At 41.6% G+C, this 18,331-nt stretch overlaps 1 protein-coding gene across 5 annotated transcripts in view; it reads left to right on the plus strand.

Annotated features, from left to right (window-relative positions):
• Window positions 1–18,331, plus strand: part of enah (ENAH actin regulator) — a 158,759-nt gene that overhangs the window by 96,682 nt on the left and 43,746 nt on the right. For all 5 annotated transcript variants that reach the window (XR_013771618.1, XM_079255286.1, XM_079255285.1 and 2 more), the window contains exon 4: window positions 4,429–4,501. Coding sequence is in view for 4 of the 5 variants with exons in the window: in XM_079255286.1 (XP_079111412.1) it covers window positions 4,429–4,501 (73 nt within the window). In the remaining variant the exon portion in view is untranslated. The remainder of the gene's footprint in view (window positions 1–4,428; window positions 4,502–18,331) is intronic.

An 18,331-nucleotide genomic window follows, 5' to 3' on the forward strand; every position in this document is an offset into this window, starting at 1 on the left:
ATCTGGCCAGTTTATAACATTTTATTGAACAGATGGAGGTCAGTACTCTCATATGATCAGTAGCCGGCTGGTCTACATCCCACTGACCGAAGACGAGCCACAGCTGGGATGTGGTTCTGACTCCAACCCTCCTCTTTCTGAATGTCTGAAACAACTGCTTACCTTCACGCTTCCAGGCCAGCTAATCATTCACTTGTTGCCATGCAGTTCTGAATCTATTATGAGCACATGCTTGAAGGTTGTGTCACTGACATCCGATGCCACTCATCTGACAGTGGTTTCAGGATCATCCCAGTTGAGTCATCCAGACATGCTGACACTGTATTGCATTGGGAAAACATCCACTAGTCATGTGCAGGGTAGCGAGAGCAACATGCAGCTGAGGTGCAGGCGAGGGGGGGGGTATTTTACAGCCGCTCCAGACATCCTGACCCCCATCAGCCTTAAAATAATTCCCCAATGTGTAAATACCATGAGGGAGTCAGTTCAGCTGAACTACGTCTTTCATCGTCCATAAATCTGCTTTTAATCGCATTCAGTTTAATTAACATGAATTTATTCTCTCCGGATATGTCAGAGGTTTATGATTCAATCAGTGCTGTTTTATTACGGATATTGTTTTCTTTCCTTTGGTTGCACAGAGAGGAGAGTCAGTGTTGGTAAACACCTGGAGACTTCCCACTAAAACCACTAGACTGGATTACAGGAACGATCTTTTCAATGGACTTCCCACTAAAACCAGCAGACTGGGTCAGTGGAACGGTCTTTTAACAGGAATTCCCACTAAAACCAGTCAACTGGATTATGGTAACAGTCTTTTAACAGGGCTTCCCAGTGAAACCAGCAGACAGGGTCACTAGAATGGCCCAGAAACATAAAACAATATCCCACTTCAGGCGCAGAAAGTCATTTTTTCGGCCCGTGCCTGGCTTGGAGACATGACCACCACATGAGCTCCCACAGATTACTGTCATATGTGTCCAGCTCAGCTCCCAATATATGGACATTTCTGCTCCACAAGACACTTCACGGTGCAGTTACTGAGCTGAAGCAGCCCGGATTGGACCCAGTCGGATCTGCTACGTGACTTATAAAGACCCTGACCTGCCCAGTGCAGGGCCCAGTGTTTCCCATTGTCCCAGAAAGAACCTGGTCTTGCTCCTGCCAGCTCAGCTTTTCCAGGCCTTTACAGATGGACCCTGTGTCTGATAGCTGACTAAACTTTGGGAACCTTTGCAGCACCTCTTGTCTTTATCGCTACATATCATATGATACTTGTGCTCCATGAGCATCAAACCTCTCCGAGTCACACAGGCCAGCATTTTTCTGTTGTTTTAGTTTTGGAAGCAGCTTTTGCCACATTGATGCCAGCCTGTGTTAGTAATAACACATAACCACCAGTCACATGTTGCCATGGTACGTCAGTAAAATTTTAATTTCTGATTAAGGCTTTATGGAAATGGTTACCCATCTATTGCATATGAATCGGTTCCAGTGGATATTTTAATGCTACGCATATTAAAAAGTGTCTCCTCAATGTTTACTGAAGATATTTTAAATGTTCTTACCTGCAAGTGTTGCGTTGGGGTGTAAATCTCTGCTGTGTGTTATTATTCATGTTACTGGGCTGCTTGGCGACCATCATTGCTCTAATGACAGTTTGCTGTTCCTCAACCTAACCCTGACCCTTCCGTAACTGCTTCCTGATCTTCCCCACGTTGATCAGGCTGATTTGGAAACGTGGTGGAGTTTGAGAGGTTTTCCTCTGAGATCAACTGGGCAGGTTTTTTATAAACAGATTTTGGAGGATGACGTCAGGAGCTTTGTGACGTTAGGACCTCTTTAATCCTGCAGCCTCAGCCGTTACCGGACAGTCTAGATGAACGGGGGCGTTTGGTCAGGTTGACAGAGTGAAGACGGGGTCCTCAGATTATTTAGAGGGCTCTGTAAGGCTATCTGTTAGCCAGTGTGTTGAGTTACCGGTGTCGGGACTCTCTGGAGACACATGCTAAAAAGGTATGTTGCTCCGATGCTTTCAGGCTCGGAGGATCAAAGTATGGATCAAAACAGAGAATGCTTGTCATATATTATTTACAGCCCAGTCTGCATGTCTCTGAAAGTTTGATAGATGGACGTGGATGGAAGAAGGCCCTGAATAAATAATCATCTACTGCAGACGCACACCGAGCACAGAAACACCTTGACCCCCGACAGTTGACAGCATCAGCTCGAAAACAGCTTTGGTGACAACTTGTTTGTCAGCTGGTAGAATGGATAGCTCTGAGGGTCAAACAGGGGAGAATAACCCCGTCACTGTGTCTCATCCACGTCCTGCGACAGGTTTGCATTTCTTCGTTTGTGTGTGAAAACATCAGTCCGGCGTAGAATGGCCATGATGGAGACAAACGCCAGAGACGGGGGTGAGGATGGGGGGTGAGTCGCTGAGGCAGCCATCCCCAGACGATGGATAAGATGTCGCAGACAAACGGTCACTGTCGTGCCTGATTATGGGTTGTCAGATCGCAGAATAAGCGTCTTCACCCCGTTTAGGGTGACATAATGAGAGACTGGCGATGTGGCGTCCAGAACGCTTCACAACCCCGACACGGAAAGTCTGGTGTTCCAGATGTGTTCCTACATTTTCATTAATAGCATAACAAAAATAATAAATAACATCTGTTTATTAGTAGTTATGTAGACATATGTATATATATATATATATATATATATATATATATATATATATATATATATATATATATATATATATATATATATATATCGACAGCCCAATATCACCCAAAATTGCCATGATGGATTGACACCTGCTTGTCCCGCCTCCCCATCTTGTGGCCTCAGAGGATGATTGACAGCACGCGATGGCCCTGGTCCTTCTGGTATTGGGGCCCCTTACCAACACAAGACACTGCTCAAATTTTTGACACCGCGTCTGTTAATCTGAAGTAATGAACGTCGTGAACGATGAAAATAATCGTGTCTTCTGATCCAGGTATTGGGCCACTGCCCCCCCCACCTGATCCCGGTTTTACACACGCCAACCAAGTGATGGAGATACTTCGGGCAGATTTATTTCCACAAATAAAATAAAATAAGCTCTTCCAAACAGTTAAGCAACCTTATTTTGCTTTCTGTCTTCATGTCACTTCATTTAACTTTTGCTCCTTGTTCAGCTGCACTTTGGTCAGACGGTAGCGGGTAAATAAAAAACGCCACCATGCAGCCAGCGGGTGTATGAGACCAGCGCGGAAGGGTTTTCTTACAGGAAAAGACGTGAAAGCACAATCCAGTGAAGGTCAGTCAGTTTTAGTTCAGTCATGCTGAGTAACAGAAACCATCTAAAGAAAAGCAGCAAGATTTTCACGCCTCTATTTATCGGAAATACACGGGTGTATAGAAAACAGAGTTAAATGAAAAATACGGCTGATATGGCCTCTCACATCTACCTGCACTTTTCATTTTACTCATCAAAACAAAACAGAAAACCGTAAATACAAAGATTTACTTTACAAATTAACTTTAAGCATCCATTTAAAACTATTATTTGATTTAGCTCCTAACTCTTTATTCCATAAACAAACAGCTTTTTTCAGCCATGTGTCGTCATTTTTAGGTTTATAACAGTTGTCTGTTTTGATGGGAATGTGTTCATATGTTCCCCATACATGGTTTGTAAAACACACTGACTGGTGAGGTTTGTCTTTATCAATAAACATCATGTCATTTGTGCGAGTATCTCTTCATTGTTCCCTTACTGCCCCTTCAGCGTCCCTTCAGCGTCCGTTCAGCGTCCCCTCAGTCCAGGGACAATCTATCTTTATAAAACATCTCTGGAGGGGAATGAATAAAGTATCTATCTATCTATCTATCTATCTATCTATCTATCTATCTATCTATCTATCTATCTATCTATCTACCTACCTACCTACCTACCTACCTACCTACTTACCAACCAACCAACCAACAGCTTTAACTGGAATCACTGGCTTCGGAGCTGGACCGTGACTTGTATCCTGGTTTTAATGAGCATTTGCTTCATGGACATGTTGTTCTTTTGTAAACAGTCCTGGGTGGACGATTCTGTTGCTTTTTTTCCTCTCTGGCTGCGATGGGATCAGTCTTCACCTGGTTTATGTCCACACAGATGCCTAAAATCCACCCTACCAGTGGAGATGCAGAGGTTCATATGAAGAACATAAGCAGGAGAAAACAGGCTCCTGATTTATATAAATATGATGCTTTACTGTATAAGACCAGCAGATAATCAGCTGGAAGAGGAAGACGGTGTGGATAACCCATTTAAACATGTCCTGTGCAACTGGTCACCAACGCTTTGTTAAATTTCTTGAAAGATACTGATGCCAGCTGAGAGCCTAAAGGGAGTTTGCTTGTGTGTGTCACCTTCTGCAGGCCCGACGTTGTCAAGGCAGGGCCCACAGGTCCAGAACGGCCCGACACAAGAGGAGATGGACCTGCAGAGAAGGTAGGAAACTTGGCCTGACGAACACGGATTGCACAAAACATAAATGACCAAGGTGTTTTCCAGAATGAACCGGGATGTGTGTCCACATGAAGCCTTCAAGGCTTCATGTTCCAGCTCACTTACGCATCTGTCACTGTTTCAGCCCCGCTGCGACAATTTGTTGATGTCCCGATGTTTAAAAGATGAATGGTTTGACCCAAGCAGGTTACCGTCCCAACACTTAACGTCCTGCACAACAGCAACTCCCAAAATGTTTGGAAAATATGTAAAATAGAATAAAGGAGAAGTCAGTCATTTCCAGATCTCAACCCATATTTTCCTCCCAACAGGAAGATCTTATGGTGAAAGGAAGACATTACACTCTTTTATGGAAAATATGAGCTCATTTTGAATTTGATAACAGGTCACAGAGTCCACAGTCATTTCACATTTTGCTCCATCTGACCACAAAACTGTTTCCCACTTTTCCTCCAACCATTTTAATGACTTTGGTTCAGCGAGGACGGCAGTGTGTCTCGTTCATACTCGTATACGGCTGCAAGTTTATAATTCTGAGTTTTTATGTGCTGGGAACGTTTCCATTATTCACCTGGGAAGAACCAGCAGCATAATGACAGCTCCATCAGCATGGAGATGAATGAATTATCTCCAAGCAATGAGTAATGAGAGAGAGAGCGAGAGAGAGGTGAGTCACCAGTAGTCCCCAGTCTAATTAGAAGAAAAGAATCATTGACAGTAATAAAAGATGTACATTTAATTAATCATGAAAAAATAATTCTACAATATTCAGTTTTATTTGTAAAGCACCACTTCATAATGTCGTCTCAGGAGGCATCACTCCAGCCAGGTCAAAATAAACAGCCTGGATAAGGAAAACCAGCAGACTTGGGTACAAATTCTCCATCCTGAGCAGCTCGAGGCGACAGTGGGAAGGAAAAAACTCACTTTTAACAGGAAGGAAAAACCTCCAGCAGAACCCGGCTCAGGAGAGGGGGAGGTTAGGAAAGAGAGACCAACGTGCACTAGGGTTGTTTTTCCAGGAACACCTGCAAAAAGAACCAATATAATGTTATTTATTAACGTCATGGTTGCATGTCTGAACATAAACAGACAGAAAACCAGACTGATAATCAGACAGATTATCATGTAAGTCTGAGTGATTAGGCTTACTTTCAACTTTTTCCCCCAAAATGTTTAATAACACGCAATAAAATATGGTTACATGACAGCTGGATTCAATCTAGTGTCCATCAGAAAGAGGACGCCCTAAAAGCACATCCCATCGTCATGGATATGCAGCAGTATGGAGACGCCGTTAAGGCCTGTTTACACGCAGAAGACAGACGTGCAGATGGACAGACGGTTTTATGTGTCTCCTGCATCCGTTATAATTGGTCCTTTTTCAAGGAGCTAATCACGTTTCCATGACATTTTTTTGTTAAATATAAGTGATATTTCTACGCTTTGACAAACTAAAATTGCGATTTGCTTTCGTTTCCATTGAACAGTGTTTAGCGTGTAAGCCTTAGTTCTTGTAAAATCTCGTCAGTCTCGTGAGATTTTACAAGAATTACGGCTTTTGCAAAGTAGTCACGTAGCGTTATTTTGAGGTTTTCTAGTTGCTGCTTAGAATTTGCTACGACTTTTCAAAGCTTTTTTCAGTCATATCTTATCTTAAAACTCTAAAATTTGCTGTTTGTTTCACACCATGCCATCCTTACCGGAAATGAACTGGTCACATGATCCCCCGCGTCACATCCAGTGACACGTAATTGCAAAAAAAAGTGTTTTCGTCACACTTCTACAATATGTTTCTGTATTGAAACATCTGAAAAACCACCACATGAGAGCGTAAAAACTTTTAGCCATATTTTGAGACTTTTTTCTAAATGTAAGTGTTTCTATTAGCATTTTTTTTATTGCGATATTTAGTTTTTGCACAATTCCATGTGTAATGGAAACACACCTAGTGAGTCGTTGCTGTTCTTTGCTCTCAACCAACATCAGTTTTAGCCGCTGATGCTCATATTGTTGGGTTATTGCTAAGCAAAGCGTCATCACCGCGCTACATGTAGCAGATGTTCTGTCATTACTACAGGCTGAGATTTTCCATACTTGGCTGTTCTGAAGTTCAATATGTTTATTGCGTCATGCCTCAAATATGCAGAGAGCTCTCATATGAGCAGTAAAACATTGTTCAGGAGTGAGTCAGCGGTACTTCTTTTGTTTGAGTTAAACTCGTATCTGATGAGTGTTTCACACGCTCTTCATGTCTGAGGATCTTCCAGCCTTTTTCTTTCTTTTTCCTTCTCACCTTCCCCTCCTCGTCTCCTGTCTCGGCTCCATTTTTAGCTCTGGAATAAAGACTGGCAGTCAGTGGATCGGTTTCTGAGCTGATCCGCTGATGTGGGGCCAGTGTGGGCCCAGCGGGAGAGAAAGCGAGGGATGTCTGACTCGGAGTGAGAATAACATGAAAGAAGTGAGGCGTGGGATAGAGCAAGAGGAAGAGGAGTGTGCCGATTAGAATGGATGAAGAGTGACTGAGAATTGGAAAAGTGGCGGGTCGTTGAGGAACAGATGTTATTCCCACTTTCTGTCTTTTTGTTGTAACGTCTGTGAAAAATACGACCGTTAGTCTTTCAAAACTTGGTTTCAATAAATTTCAAACATCTTTGTAGCTTCGGTTAACCTGAAGGTTTATTCTGCTACACATCACACCAGTTTAACATCTTCCACTGGTTTCCAGTCGGTAACAGAACATTTTAACCCAACTGATGGTCCACAAATCCCAGAGAGGCCCAGAATCCATGTAAACCTGCCAGACCAGAGTCCAAACCAGAGTCCAGGCCAGGTACCAGACCAGAGTCCATGCTAGAGACCAGACCAGAAACCAGACCAGAGTCCAGGCCAGGTACCAGTCCAGAGCCCATGCTAGAGACCAGACCAGAGTCCAAACCAGAGTCCAGGCCAGGTACCAGTCCAGAGCCCATGCTAGAGACCAGACCAGAGACCAGACCAGAGTCCAGACCAGGTACCAGTCCAGAGCCCATGCTAGAGACCAGACCAGAGACCAGACCAGAGTCCAGACCAGGTACCAGTCCAGAGCCCATGCTAGAGACCAGACCAGAGTCCAAACCAGAGTCCAGGCCAGGTACCAGTCCAGAGCCCATGCTAGAGACCAGACCAGAGTCCAAACCAGAGTCCAGGCCAGGTACCAGACCAGAGTCCATGCTAGAGACCAGACCAGAGACCAGACCAGAGTCCAGACCAGACACCGAATCAGAGTCTAGATCAGAGTCCAGTCTAGAAACAAGACCAGAGGCCAGACCAAAGTCCAGACCAGAATCCAGACCACAGACCAGATCAGAGTTCCGGCCAGAAATGAGACCAAAGTCCACACCAGAATCCAGACCACAGACCAGATCAGAGGCCAGACCAGAGACCATTATTGCTCACATTAAGCTGATGTTTGGGTCTATAGACATCATCATGGTTAATTACGCTGTTAGCAAACGGCATGCTGTCTGGTAAACACTGAAAAGTTTTCCATGTAAATTAACATTTTGGAGAAATTCAAATTAAATCTGGTCACATGACCTGCTATATCACATCTGGTGACACGTACTGTAAATGTGAAAGTGTTTCCATTACACTTTTGCGACATACTTCCCTGTAGACACATCTAAAACCACCCATGAGAGCGTAAGAACTTTTTATTGATATTTGAGAGGTTTTTCTGAATGTCTTCATTGCCAGTTTTGATTGTGATATTTAGGTTTTGTGTAAAACTAGAGGTGATGGAAACACAGCAATTATCTCTTTTACTATGGAAACATTTTCATCATTGAGTCTCTGCGATGAAGGTCACATGACAACACAAAAAAAGAAGATGTTCTTTTATTTTTCATTGCCTGTCTTCTTTCCATGTACACTGGATCCACTTTGCCCTCCCTCGCATACTTAATCCTTCTTCCTGTGGAGACGTAGAAGGATTGCTATAAAAATTAGTGCATTGAGGAGCAGGTTTATAACTGGATGAGGGGGAGAAAGCAGGCATAAAGCACCTGTTACAGGGTGTTACACTCAGATTAAAGAGCATGAGGTGGAAACGATAAGCTGTGGCATAGATGTCTGTGTGTTGTGTGGGAGTGAGAATCTGGTAGAAATGTGCTGCACTGAGTGAAAGTAAGAATGAATTGTCATCCTTCAATGCTAAGGTTTTAAACATCAGGCAGTAATACAAAATCCTCTTGACCATTTTACCAACAAACCTGCTGAACCTGTGGAGATGATGAAGGCTGCTAAACTATTCAGGCTGTCTCTCCTCAGAGGTTTGCATGACTGTCTCCCAGAAGCAGGAAATGCAGACTGAATGCAGATCAGCCCTTTAACTAAAGAACATTTTGTGACTCTCGTCCAGCTAAGTCATCATCATCTTTTCCCTTCTCTTCTCTGAGCTCCCATCAGCGAATGAAAGTCCTCTTGCTTTTGTTAATGTCTCAGCCGTTGTGCTAGTTGTTGATATTCAGTTGCTAGCGTGTGACGCGGTTAGTAAAATGAGACTCGGCTGTAAATTGACTCGTGTGAAGCTCGTTTTTACAGCCTCAGGACACTGTTGGAAACAGTGGTTCCAGGAATGGACTTAATGTCACTTGACCGATGAGTCAGAAACAGGAATGTCAGAATTAATTATGTTATTAAACACTATGATTAGTTAATTGGAAAGAGCCCATGATATTATGACTTCACATCATAGACTGTATATAAAGAGATGGACGGAGTCTCCGTGACATCACCCGTAGGTTTCTGAAGAGCTGAATTGAAGCTCGGTGGGCGGTTCCTACCATCACCATCTTGGCAGAGGCATGCTATTCGTCTCGCCCGGAAAATACAAATATGGGCAAAGAGGTGGAGCTGAGAGGGGGGCTGTGAGCGTCATGGTGGATGATTGACATCAAGCGAACTCTGAGCTTTCTGTAGCTAAAAGCTAACCGAGCTAACCCGGAGATAACGGGAGCTAACCAGCTAACGGAGGTAAGCGGGCTAAAGCTAAGTCACGTTGTTAACCGGCTAAAAACCGCGGTTGTTCTACGTTCTTCTTACGTGAAGCCAGAGATCGGTACCTGTCAATCAAAATCCCTAAATTTGCCGAACTTCAAAATTAAATTACTTTTAAATGGGTGAGTAAGAAAAAAATTCAAACCCCCCCTCACAGTTGTCATGAAGGTAAACCTGACCTATTAACCAAAAATGGAGTTTTGAACCAGGCTGTGAACATGTTTATTTCTGCTGTAAACATGTTTATTCCTGCTGTGAAGTTGGTCTTTTTAACATGGGAGTCTATGGGGATTTGCTCTGTTTTGCAGCCCCTAGTGGATGAAGGGGGAACTGCAGTTTAATACACTTCCATATAAGCTTCACTTTTAACTGCCGGAGGTTGCCGCTTGCTTCACATAAACAGTTCTGCCTCAACTGCAACAACAAATCATTTCAAAGAACGGAAACAAGGTTAACTAACATCTGTGTGCTATAGCTTACATCTCTTTGTTTTTGTTTCATGTGAGTTGCAGAAGAGGCATGTTAGAGTGGGAAACAGTGGCAGATGGTGACTTATGCCATCTAAATAAATAGATTAAATCTGCAGAGTTTCTTGCTACAGAAAAAATGAAGACATGCATGCAAAAATAAGGGAAAGATCTAGTCTTTACACATTTGTATTGTTGTGAAGAGAATAATAATACTTGCAAAAGTTACATAATATTCATAAACACATTTTATATATATATATATATATATATATATATATATATATATATATATATATATATATATATGACGCTCACGGCTGCCCTCTCAGCTTCACCTCTTTGCCCATATTTGTAATCTACCATATACAAAATACATACAAAAACTATACGTGTTTGTATGCATGTGAGAAGACTTGCATGCTTTCACACTGACTCACTTAGCAACGGTTTCCCCGGCAACTCCTGCAAGATGCAAGTGTGACATCAGGAGAGGTTTTTCACAGATTTGAATGCTGTTACATTTCCCTGACAGGCAGAGGAAAGAGATGGCGGTTTTGAGTTGACCAATAAGAGGAAGAGCCTAACTTACACGGGAAGCAATGGGATTTAAAGGAGTCATAACCTGGTCTTTTCACGTCTCCACTGTCCTCTCAGTGTTTTTAAATAATTGTACCAGCCTTTTCCACGATTTTTGTACACACTTCCAAAAATCCAAATAAAAAAAAATTTTGAAAAAAGGGAAAAGGATTTAGAAAATTACAAATGATTTATTTTTCTTTAAACAAAAAAATAGAATAAAGGTGGATCATTACATGTTTGTTCCAGTTAACAAAAACCAACAAAACGCCTGAAAGTGGTCAAAAAATCATTTCATCCTTTCTCACACCACCTGACACTGATTTCCAAATTTAAAAAAAATACAAAAAACACCACCACCGGACGTGACAAATTACCTGTCTTCCCTCACCGTTCTCACCCTCATCCAAAAGCTAAATACCAGACTTTAAATAAAAATCTATATGTGTAATATATCCTAATATACTAAAATATAATACGAAAAATAATCTAACTTCCAGAACAGCCATTTCTTATAAAAGAAAAAAGAAAAAACAACACATAAATGGCCTCTCCAATAATTGTTTAAAAACTTATTAAACCTAAAAATGTTTTTTTTTTTAAAATGCTTGTTTTGACCATTTATTCATAATAAAACTTTTTTTGTGACATTTCATGTGAGATTTTGATGAACATAGATGTTAGTTTAAATAATGTTAATGAGGTGCGCGCTGATTGGTCGCTGGATATCCAGCGCCGGAAAGGGGCGGGGCCAGTATGTCCGATGCTAAAAACAGCAGCTAGTGATAGCAGCTAACTGAAAGCAGCAGCTTTCTGATTTCAACCATTTATGTTTGAACTGGACTCTGAGCCTGAGAGAGAAGAAATGGAGATGGTGGAAGAAGTACGTTTACAACAAACTGTCTGTGAATGATAAAGTCATTTTAAAGTCATTTTAAAGTCTGCTCACCTTTCTGTAATGTCAGATAGCATGCTGACAACGAGGCATGTTGTTCATGTTAATACGTCTCAGTTTTATTCTGTGTGGACCGTTTTTTAAACTATGAATGTCCTTTCATTGTTTCTCTTCTATACCCAAACATTCAGAAATAAAGCTAATCATATGGCAAATAACTGTAAAAGGTGATTATATATGTTCTTGCCATTTTATCTAACAAATCGTAACTTTGCTGCAATCACTTAGGACAAAAGTTATATAAATTAAATACACAACTTTACCATATAAACATCTCTACATCTGACTTCTGAATTTAAAATGTAAAGCTCATTAAAAACAATGTATTTATTAACGTAAAGAAATAAAATCAATGCTCATTATTATTGTAATAAAATAAAAATGATATTTTCAGTCTTTGTCAGTCTAATAGCAACATCTACCTGTAGACAGCTGGTGCTGCGCATGGCATGAGATGTGCTGGACTAATTTCTGCTAATAGAAGTTTGAAAAATATCACATTATCTCAAAATAATGAAACAAAATAATAAAAAATAACCATAACCCTAACAACAGATAAAATCAAACTTTATGAAACACTTTAATGCGAAAGGCAACACAAATTTTTTTTGCATACTTTTTTTAAAAAAGTAAGATGTCACTTTTTTCTTTATACAAATACATCTCCTCACTGATGAAATGACTCCAGCATCAGATGACATGATGATCACCGTGTTAGATTAAATGATAACAACTGCTACAACACCGGCATCATGACAAACCAACCATCATAAATACTGTACTTACTGTGTGGTAGCAGGCATGAAAAATAAGAAATAGAGAAGTCTTTTACAAATATTTACGTGGCAGAGCACAAGATAGAAGAAAATAAAACATGGAGCTCATTTGTTCACAGCAGGATGTTAAACCTTTAGCTTTATCCCGTTAGCATTAGCATTATCTGAATATGGTCATGGATGAATAGAAGGGGTCAACTGGATCAGATGAAAAAAGAAAACTCCATACAGTCCAATTAGTAGGAAATGATGACTTTGAAAACACGAAAATGAAATTCTAGCACATTTGAGTTTCAAGGAGAAAAAAAAAGAATTTTTTTTTATCTATGTTATTCTCAGTAGAACATAAACACCTATCAGATGATGACACTTGAGGTCATGTTGAATCTGATGCAGCAACACGTCTGTAAAAAGTAACCAGGATGATGTTTAGCATCGTTAGCATCTCCTCTTCTTCTAACATCTGTCTGGAAACATCTGGGAAGTGAGGAGAGCAGTTCGTCCCGTTCTGGTCTGATGCAGGATCCCAGCTGCTCCACAGTCCTGGATCCTGGTTTATACTGGTGGAACTGGACTGCAGCAGACCAGTTCTCCTGTTCCACCATCAGGATGTGGTCCTACTGGACCAGTTCTCCTGTTCCACCATCAGGATGTGGTCCAGCATGGTGGAACCTGCAAGGTCTTCCCTGAAAGAGACGTTGTCTGGATGGGAGCAGATGTTTCAGCATTGATGGAGCTTCCCAGATGTGGAAGCTGCCCACGCCATCGGCACTAATGCAACCCCATCCCATCAGAGATGCAGGCTGATAACAAGCTGGATGCTCCCTCTCCTCTTTAGCCTCCAACACTTTGTGTTGTTGCGTGTTCTTCTGGAGGGAATTAAATATGGGTTCAGATCATTGTATGCTACTTTCAGTCACATAAGCCTGTCTGATCAATTTTTACATTATCAATTAGCCATTTTTCCATTTATTCACAAAAATATTTCTTCAATTTTTGAGAGTATAATCAATTATTTTAACCATTTATCTCTTTTTAATCATCCCAACCACTGCTGTTTAGTTAGGGGTTTATTGCCTTTCTACATGCAGGTGGTAAAATCCTGAGAATACGTCATTTTTACTTACATATTCCTTCATATCTTCACAACACTTTCTGTGTCTTACATTTCTAGTGTATAAGAGAGTGCAGTCTTCTGTGTTCTGGTTAGTCGCTAAGATTGATCTGAGCCTCTTCCTGCTGTTTGCCCAAATCACAACACTGACAACTCCATTTCAGTTTTCCTGGAGAAATGAATCACCAGCTAAAGAAGGAAAAGTCTGCATAGTTTAACCCATATTTCTCCTACAAACCCTGAAATATTTCCATTTTCTAACCACGGATCCATGCAGTGATCCTTTTTTCTTTCCAGCCTTTGAAACTGTGATCAATGAAACTAGGTTTGAGTCCAAACCAATCGTTTCCCATCTCTGACTTCAGCTGTTGTACTAACTCGCAGCAGATGTGGAGTGTGTGGGAGGTGTGTCCTCCAGGTTTTGAGTTGCCTACGAGGGCTTGGACTGGAATGTTTGCCTCTTTATCTCAGTGTTTTTCCACTTTGAATCGTAGTTCAATGTTTGACGGCAGTTGTAGGTTGTTCTGCATGATATCAGTGATTTAGATTTGAGGAGTGCCATGTCCTCCTGTCCTTCATCAGTTGTTGTGGAGAAAATTCTTTAAGGCATTTTCCACCAATATGTAACTAGAAATAGCAAAATGTCTACTTTAAACTGTTCTTGGAGTATTTTAAAAGGAAGAGATTGGAAAAGAAATTCGAAGGGGCAGGTTGGGGCTATATAAGGGTGTGGTGGTTCACACTGCAGCCTCAGAGCAGGACACTGGTTCGATCCTTGGCTAGGGAGGGGTTAAACAGTGGCCTTTCTGTGTGGCGTTTGCATGTTCACCCTGTGTATGCCCCGGTTCTCCTGATTCCTCCCAACATCGCTTTAAATCCTCTCTAGTAATGAGTGGTTGTTTGTCTCTGTGTGTTGGTCAAGCGATGGACTGTCCAAGGTCTCCTGCGTGTTGCCAGATGCCTGCTGGGATTGGCTGTAGTTCCCCGTCACCCTGAATGGCACTAAGCTGTACAGAAAATCAATGACTATGATTGGAAAAGTTCATCTGGAGAGTATTTTTATTTTACTACCTCGGCCAAAGAGATGGTGGAGGTTACGTTTTTGTCGGCGTTTATCTGTCCATTTTTATTTTTGTTAACTTTATGCAAAACTCCTGAATGTTTCTCTGAGAACAGATCCTGGTCTAACTTAGATCCAGATCAGCATCTGAATGCAGGAATGTTGAGAAGGATTCTTCCTCATTGTGAGATAGAACCATTTTAAGTATATCTGCAAATAACTCCACAATACATGGTGAGAAAATCCAGAAGTTTCCAACAGGTTTTCCAAGATATCAAAGATAGATGTGGAACCTTGCAACAATCTGGATACGACCATCCAGAACAGGAACAACATTCCTAATGCTACTATCCAGAACAGTAACAACGTTCTGGATACTCCCATCCAGAACAGGAACAACATTCCTAATGCTACCATCCAGAACAGGAACAACATCCTGGATACTACCATCCAGAACAGGAGCGACATTCTGGATACTACCATCCAGAACAGGAACAACATTCTGGATACTACCATCCAGAACAGGAACAACATTCTGGATACCACCATCCAGAACAGGAACAACATTCTGGATACTCCCATCCAGAACAGGAACAACATTCTGGATGCTACCATCCAGAACAGAAACAACATTTTGGATACTACCATCCAGAACAGGAACAACATTCTGGATACTACCATCCAGAACAGGAACAACATTCTGGATACTCCCATCCAGAACAGGAACAACATTCTGGATGCTACCATCCAGAACAGAAACAACATTTTGGATACTACCATCCAGAACAGGAACAACATTCTGGATACTACCATCCAGAACAGGAACAACATTCTGGATACTACCATCCAGAACAGGAACAACATTCTGGATGCTACCATCCAGAACAGAAACAACATTTTGGATACTACCATCCAGAACAGGAACAACATTCTGGATACTACCATCCAGAACAGGAACAACATCCTGGATACTACCATCCAGAACAGGAACAGCGTTCTGGTTACTACCATCCAGAACAGGAACAACATTCTGGTTACTACCATCCAGAACAGGAACAGCGTTCTGGTTACTACCATCCAGAACAGGAACAACATTCTGGTTACTACCATCCAGAACAGGAACAACATTCTGGTTACTACCATCCAGAACAGACACAACATTGGACATGAGTCCCAGCGTTTCTGTTATGGCCCGCAGCTGAGTGGAGAGATGGGATGGCAGTCCGCATGTCGGATTTAACTCAGTTCTCTGTCGGTCCATGGTTTATTCTAGCTGCAGGGATTTAATACCCTTAATGAAGTCTTCATGGACCCAAATCAGAGTTTTTGGGTTAGAAACGTACGCAGTGCATCTTTAAAGCCTCCTAAAAGTAGCATCCGTTACTTTTTGCTGCTGCCAGCTCAGGGTTGAGTTACTGTATCGATTGATTTATCTGGTTAAACAAAGACAGAAAATTCCTCCCATTAAACATGTAAATATGTAGGAAGTAGAATGGAGGGTATATTATCCCTCAAATGGCAGAGGTTTCCTCTGAATGTCCACCAACCTTTTTCAAAGTTGGAGAATTTCTTGAATGATTGTGGTCAGGTCCGTCTTCGGGCTCGTTGCAGCTACCTTTGTGGTTTAATGATATGTTAGCATCTCCTGTGCGGATGATGTAACCCTCTTATTCTTACACTGTGTCAGTAAATATCAGACAGCTTTCTCACACAATGTGTATTAATGCTGTGTATTAATGTTTACGCTAGGTTGTTCTGTTTCTCTGAGAACGGTGATGTCCTGTTCGTTCTTTCATTTAAGGGTTTCAGTTTGAACTTGTTTTCAGCGTCGCCATCCCTCCTGATGTTGCCTTTCGGAGCGAGCGAGTGCATTTAGAGATGTTTGGGACTGATATTTCTGCAGCTAGCTATAAATGTGATGCAGGTTCTGCCTTGGTTTGTCGGCGAAGCCGTAAAATTACCTGGGGATCTGAGTCAAGCGCTATGGTGCCAGGAGCGTGATTATGATGCACTCCACCGGGGTTTTGACTTGTGTTATATTGACGGTATTCCCCTGCCTTCATTCTGTGTCTACTTTGTTTCTAATGAGGACGCTGCGCAGCCGGGCAGTTTGTCGATTCGAACATAGACATATATAGGTAGACGCCGCATTTTCTCTTTTTTTTTCTTTCTGATTTTGTTCATGTTCCATTGGTAACTTTTGAATTGTATAATTTTGACGTTGTTTTCAGACTTAGTACAACTTTATCTCTATATTGATTAATTATTAAATGGAAAAAAGAAAGAGTCAACCTTAGTCAAGAGAAAACTAGCAACTATTCCCGTATTTTGTTCAGCATACTGTTGCAATAACCGGTGAAATATTGAAAGCAGATGGTGTGGAATTACATTTTACAAGGTTGAATAATAATTTGTTATTTGACCAGATAAAAATAGATAAATCAAAATGCATCAATAAACAATGTTAGTATCAAATTCATTTATACATTTATTTATATTGTAGCTGCCTTTTGTCTTCGTTAAATAGCATTATAGAAAATATTTTAGCAAAAAAAACACGTTTATTTTGGCGGCGAGATGAGACGTCAGCTCGTATTGGCAGCGTGACACCATGCGGCGTCTATGTAAATGTCTATGGTGTTGAACTTGTGAATACTTCATAAGAATCAGAGAATAGCAACATTTCTTTTCTTCTATGGTTTGTTTTCAGTTCAGAAACAACTTTTTCATCCACCAGTTATTCCAAGATGTTTGTTGTTTGTTAAAGTTCTTCTGTTTATTCCATTATTGTGTCAGTTTTCCGTCACCTGATGTGCTCGTAAAACTACTCCAAAAACAGCCGACAGGTTCCTTCATTCCCCACAGAGTCACAGCTGTACAACCTCTGGTAGAGATTATCTACGCAGACACGAGCAGAGCAGCAGTCGTCGTGTGCACAACTCAGTGTGTATTACATACAGTGGTACGGAGTCTATAAGCAAGGCACAGTTGCAGAGTTCCATACGTCCGACAGCAACGTGACCGCATTCTCATTCTCGTCTGTCCACTTTCACAGTGGATGATTTCCCAGGCTGTCCACAGTGAACTGTTTCTGAGCCTGTTGGTGCATTCTGCCCGATGGGAGGGTGGGAAGCCAGAGTCCTGAAAGATACCCGCTTGTGCAGGCAGGCTGAATGACGTCCTCCTTCCTGGGAGATGTGGATCTGGATGGAGGGAAATGGTAAAGTCACTGGCACAAATCAAAAGAAAATGGATAATTTGACTAAGAACTGGGTTAAATGGCAGCAGACCAGTAACAGTTTGGGTATAAAAGAGCATTTCAGAGAGGCAGAGCCTCTCAGATCTAAAGATTTATAAAGTTTCACTGATCTGAGACAAACTGGGTGTAAAAAAATTGTTCCTGGATGTAAAATTGGGAAGATTTTTGGAGTTTCCATTGGTTTTGTAACGACACAGTTTTCCTTTCGCTTCTTTTCACATCCACATCCACGCTTGTGGTTCCTGCACCGAGTCCAGCTTCTCTCCTCCACACACCGCTGCTGGTCTTACTGGTTCAGCAGTTGTTGAGCTGCCTTCTGCTGACACCTACTGACCAGACGCTGCTCAGCACATCTACAGGGAATGCCTGCAGGACACGGCAGGAACAGCACATGCAACTTGTTGTTTCTATTTATTTTTTATCATAATAATTCAAGCTGCTTAGTTTGAGGCAGCTATTGAAGTCAAAACGTCCCAGTAAGGCAGTTGGGGTCAGATGTGCATGTCAGGCTGGCGATGCACAGCTTGGTGGGCAAACGTTTCACCCACAAGCGGCTCTCGCT

The sequence above is a fragment of the Telmatherina bonti genome (assembly GCF_933228915.1).
Source record: "Telmatherina bonti genome assembly, chromosome: 16".
NCBI lineage: Eukaryota > Metazoa > Chordata > Actinopteri > Atheriniformes > Telmatherinidae > Telmatherina > Telmatherina bonti.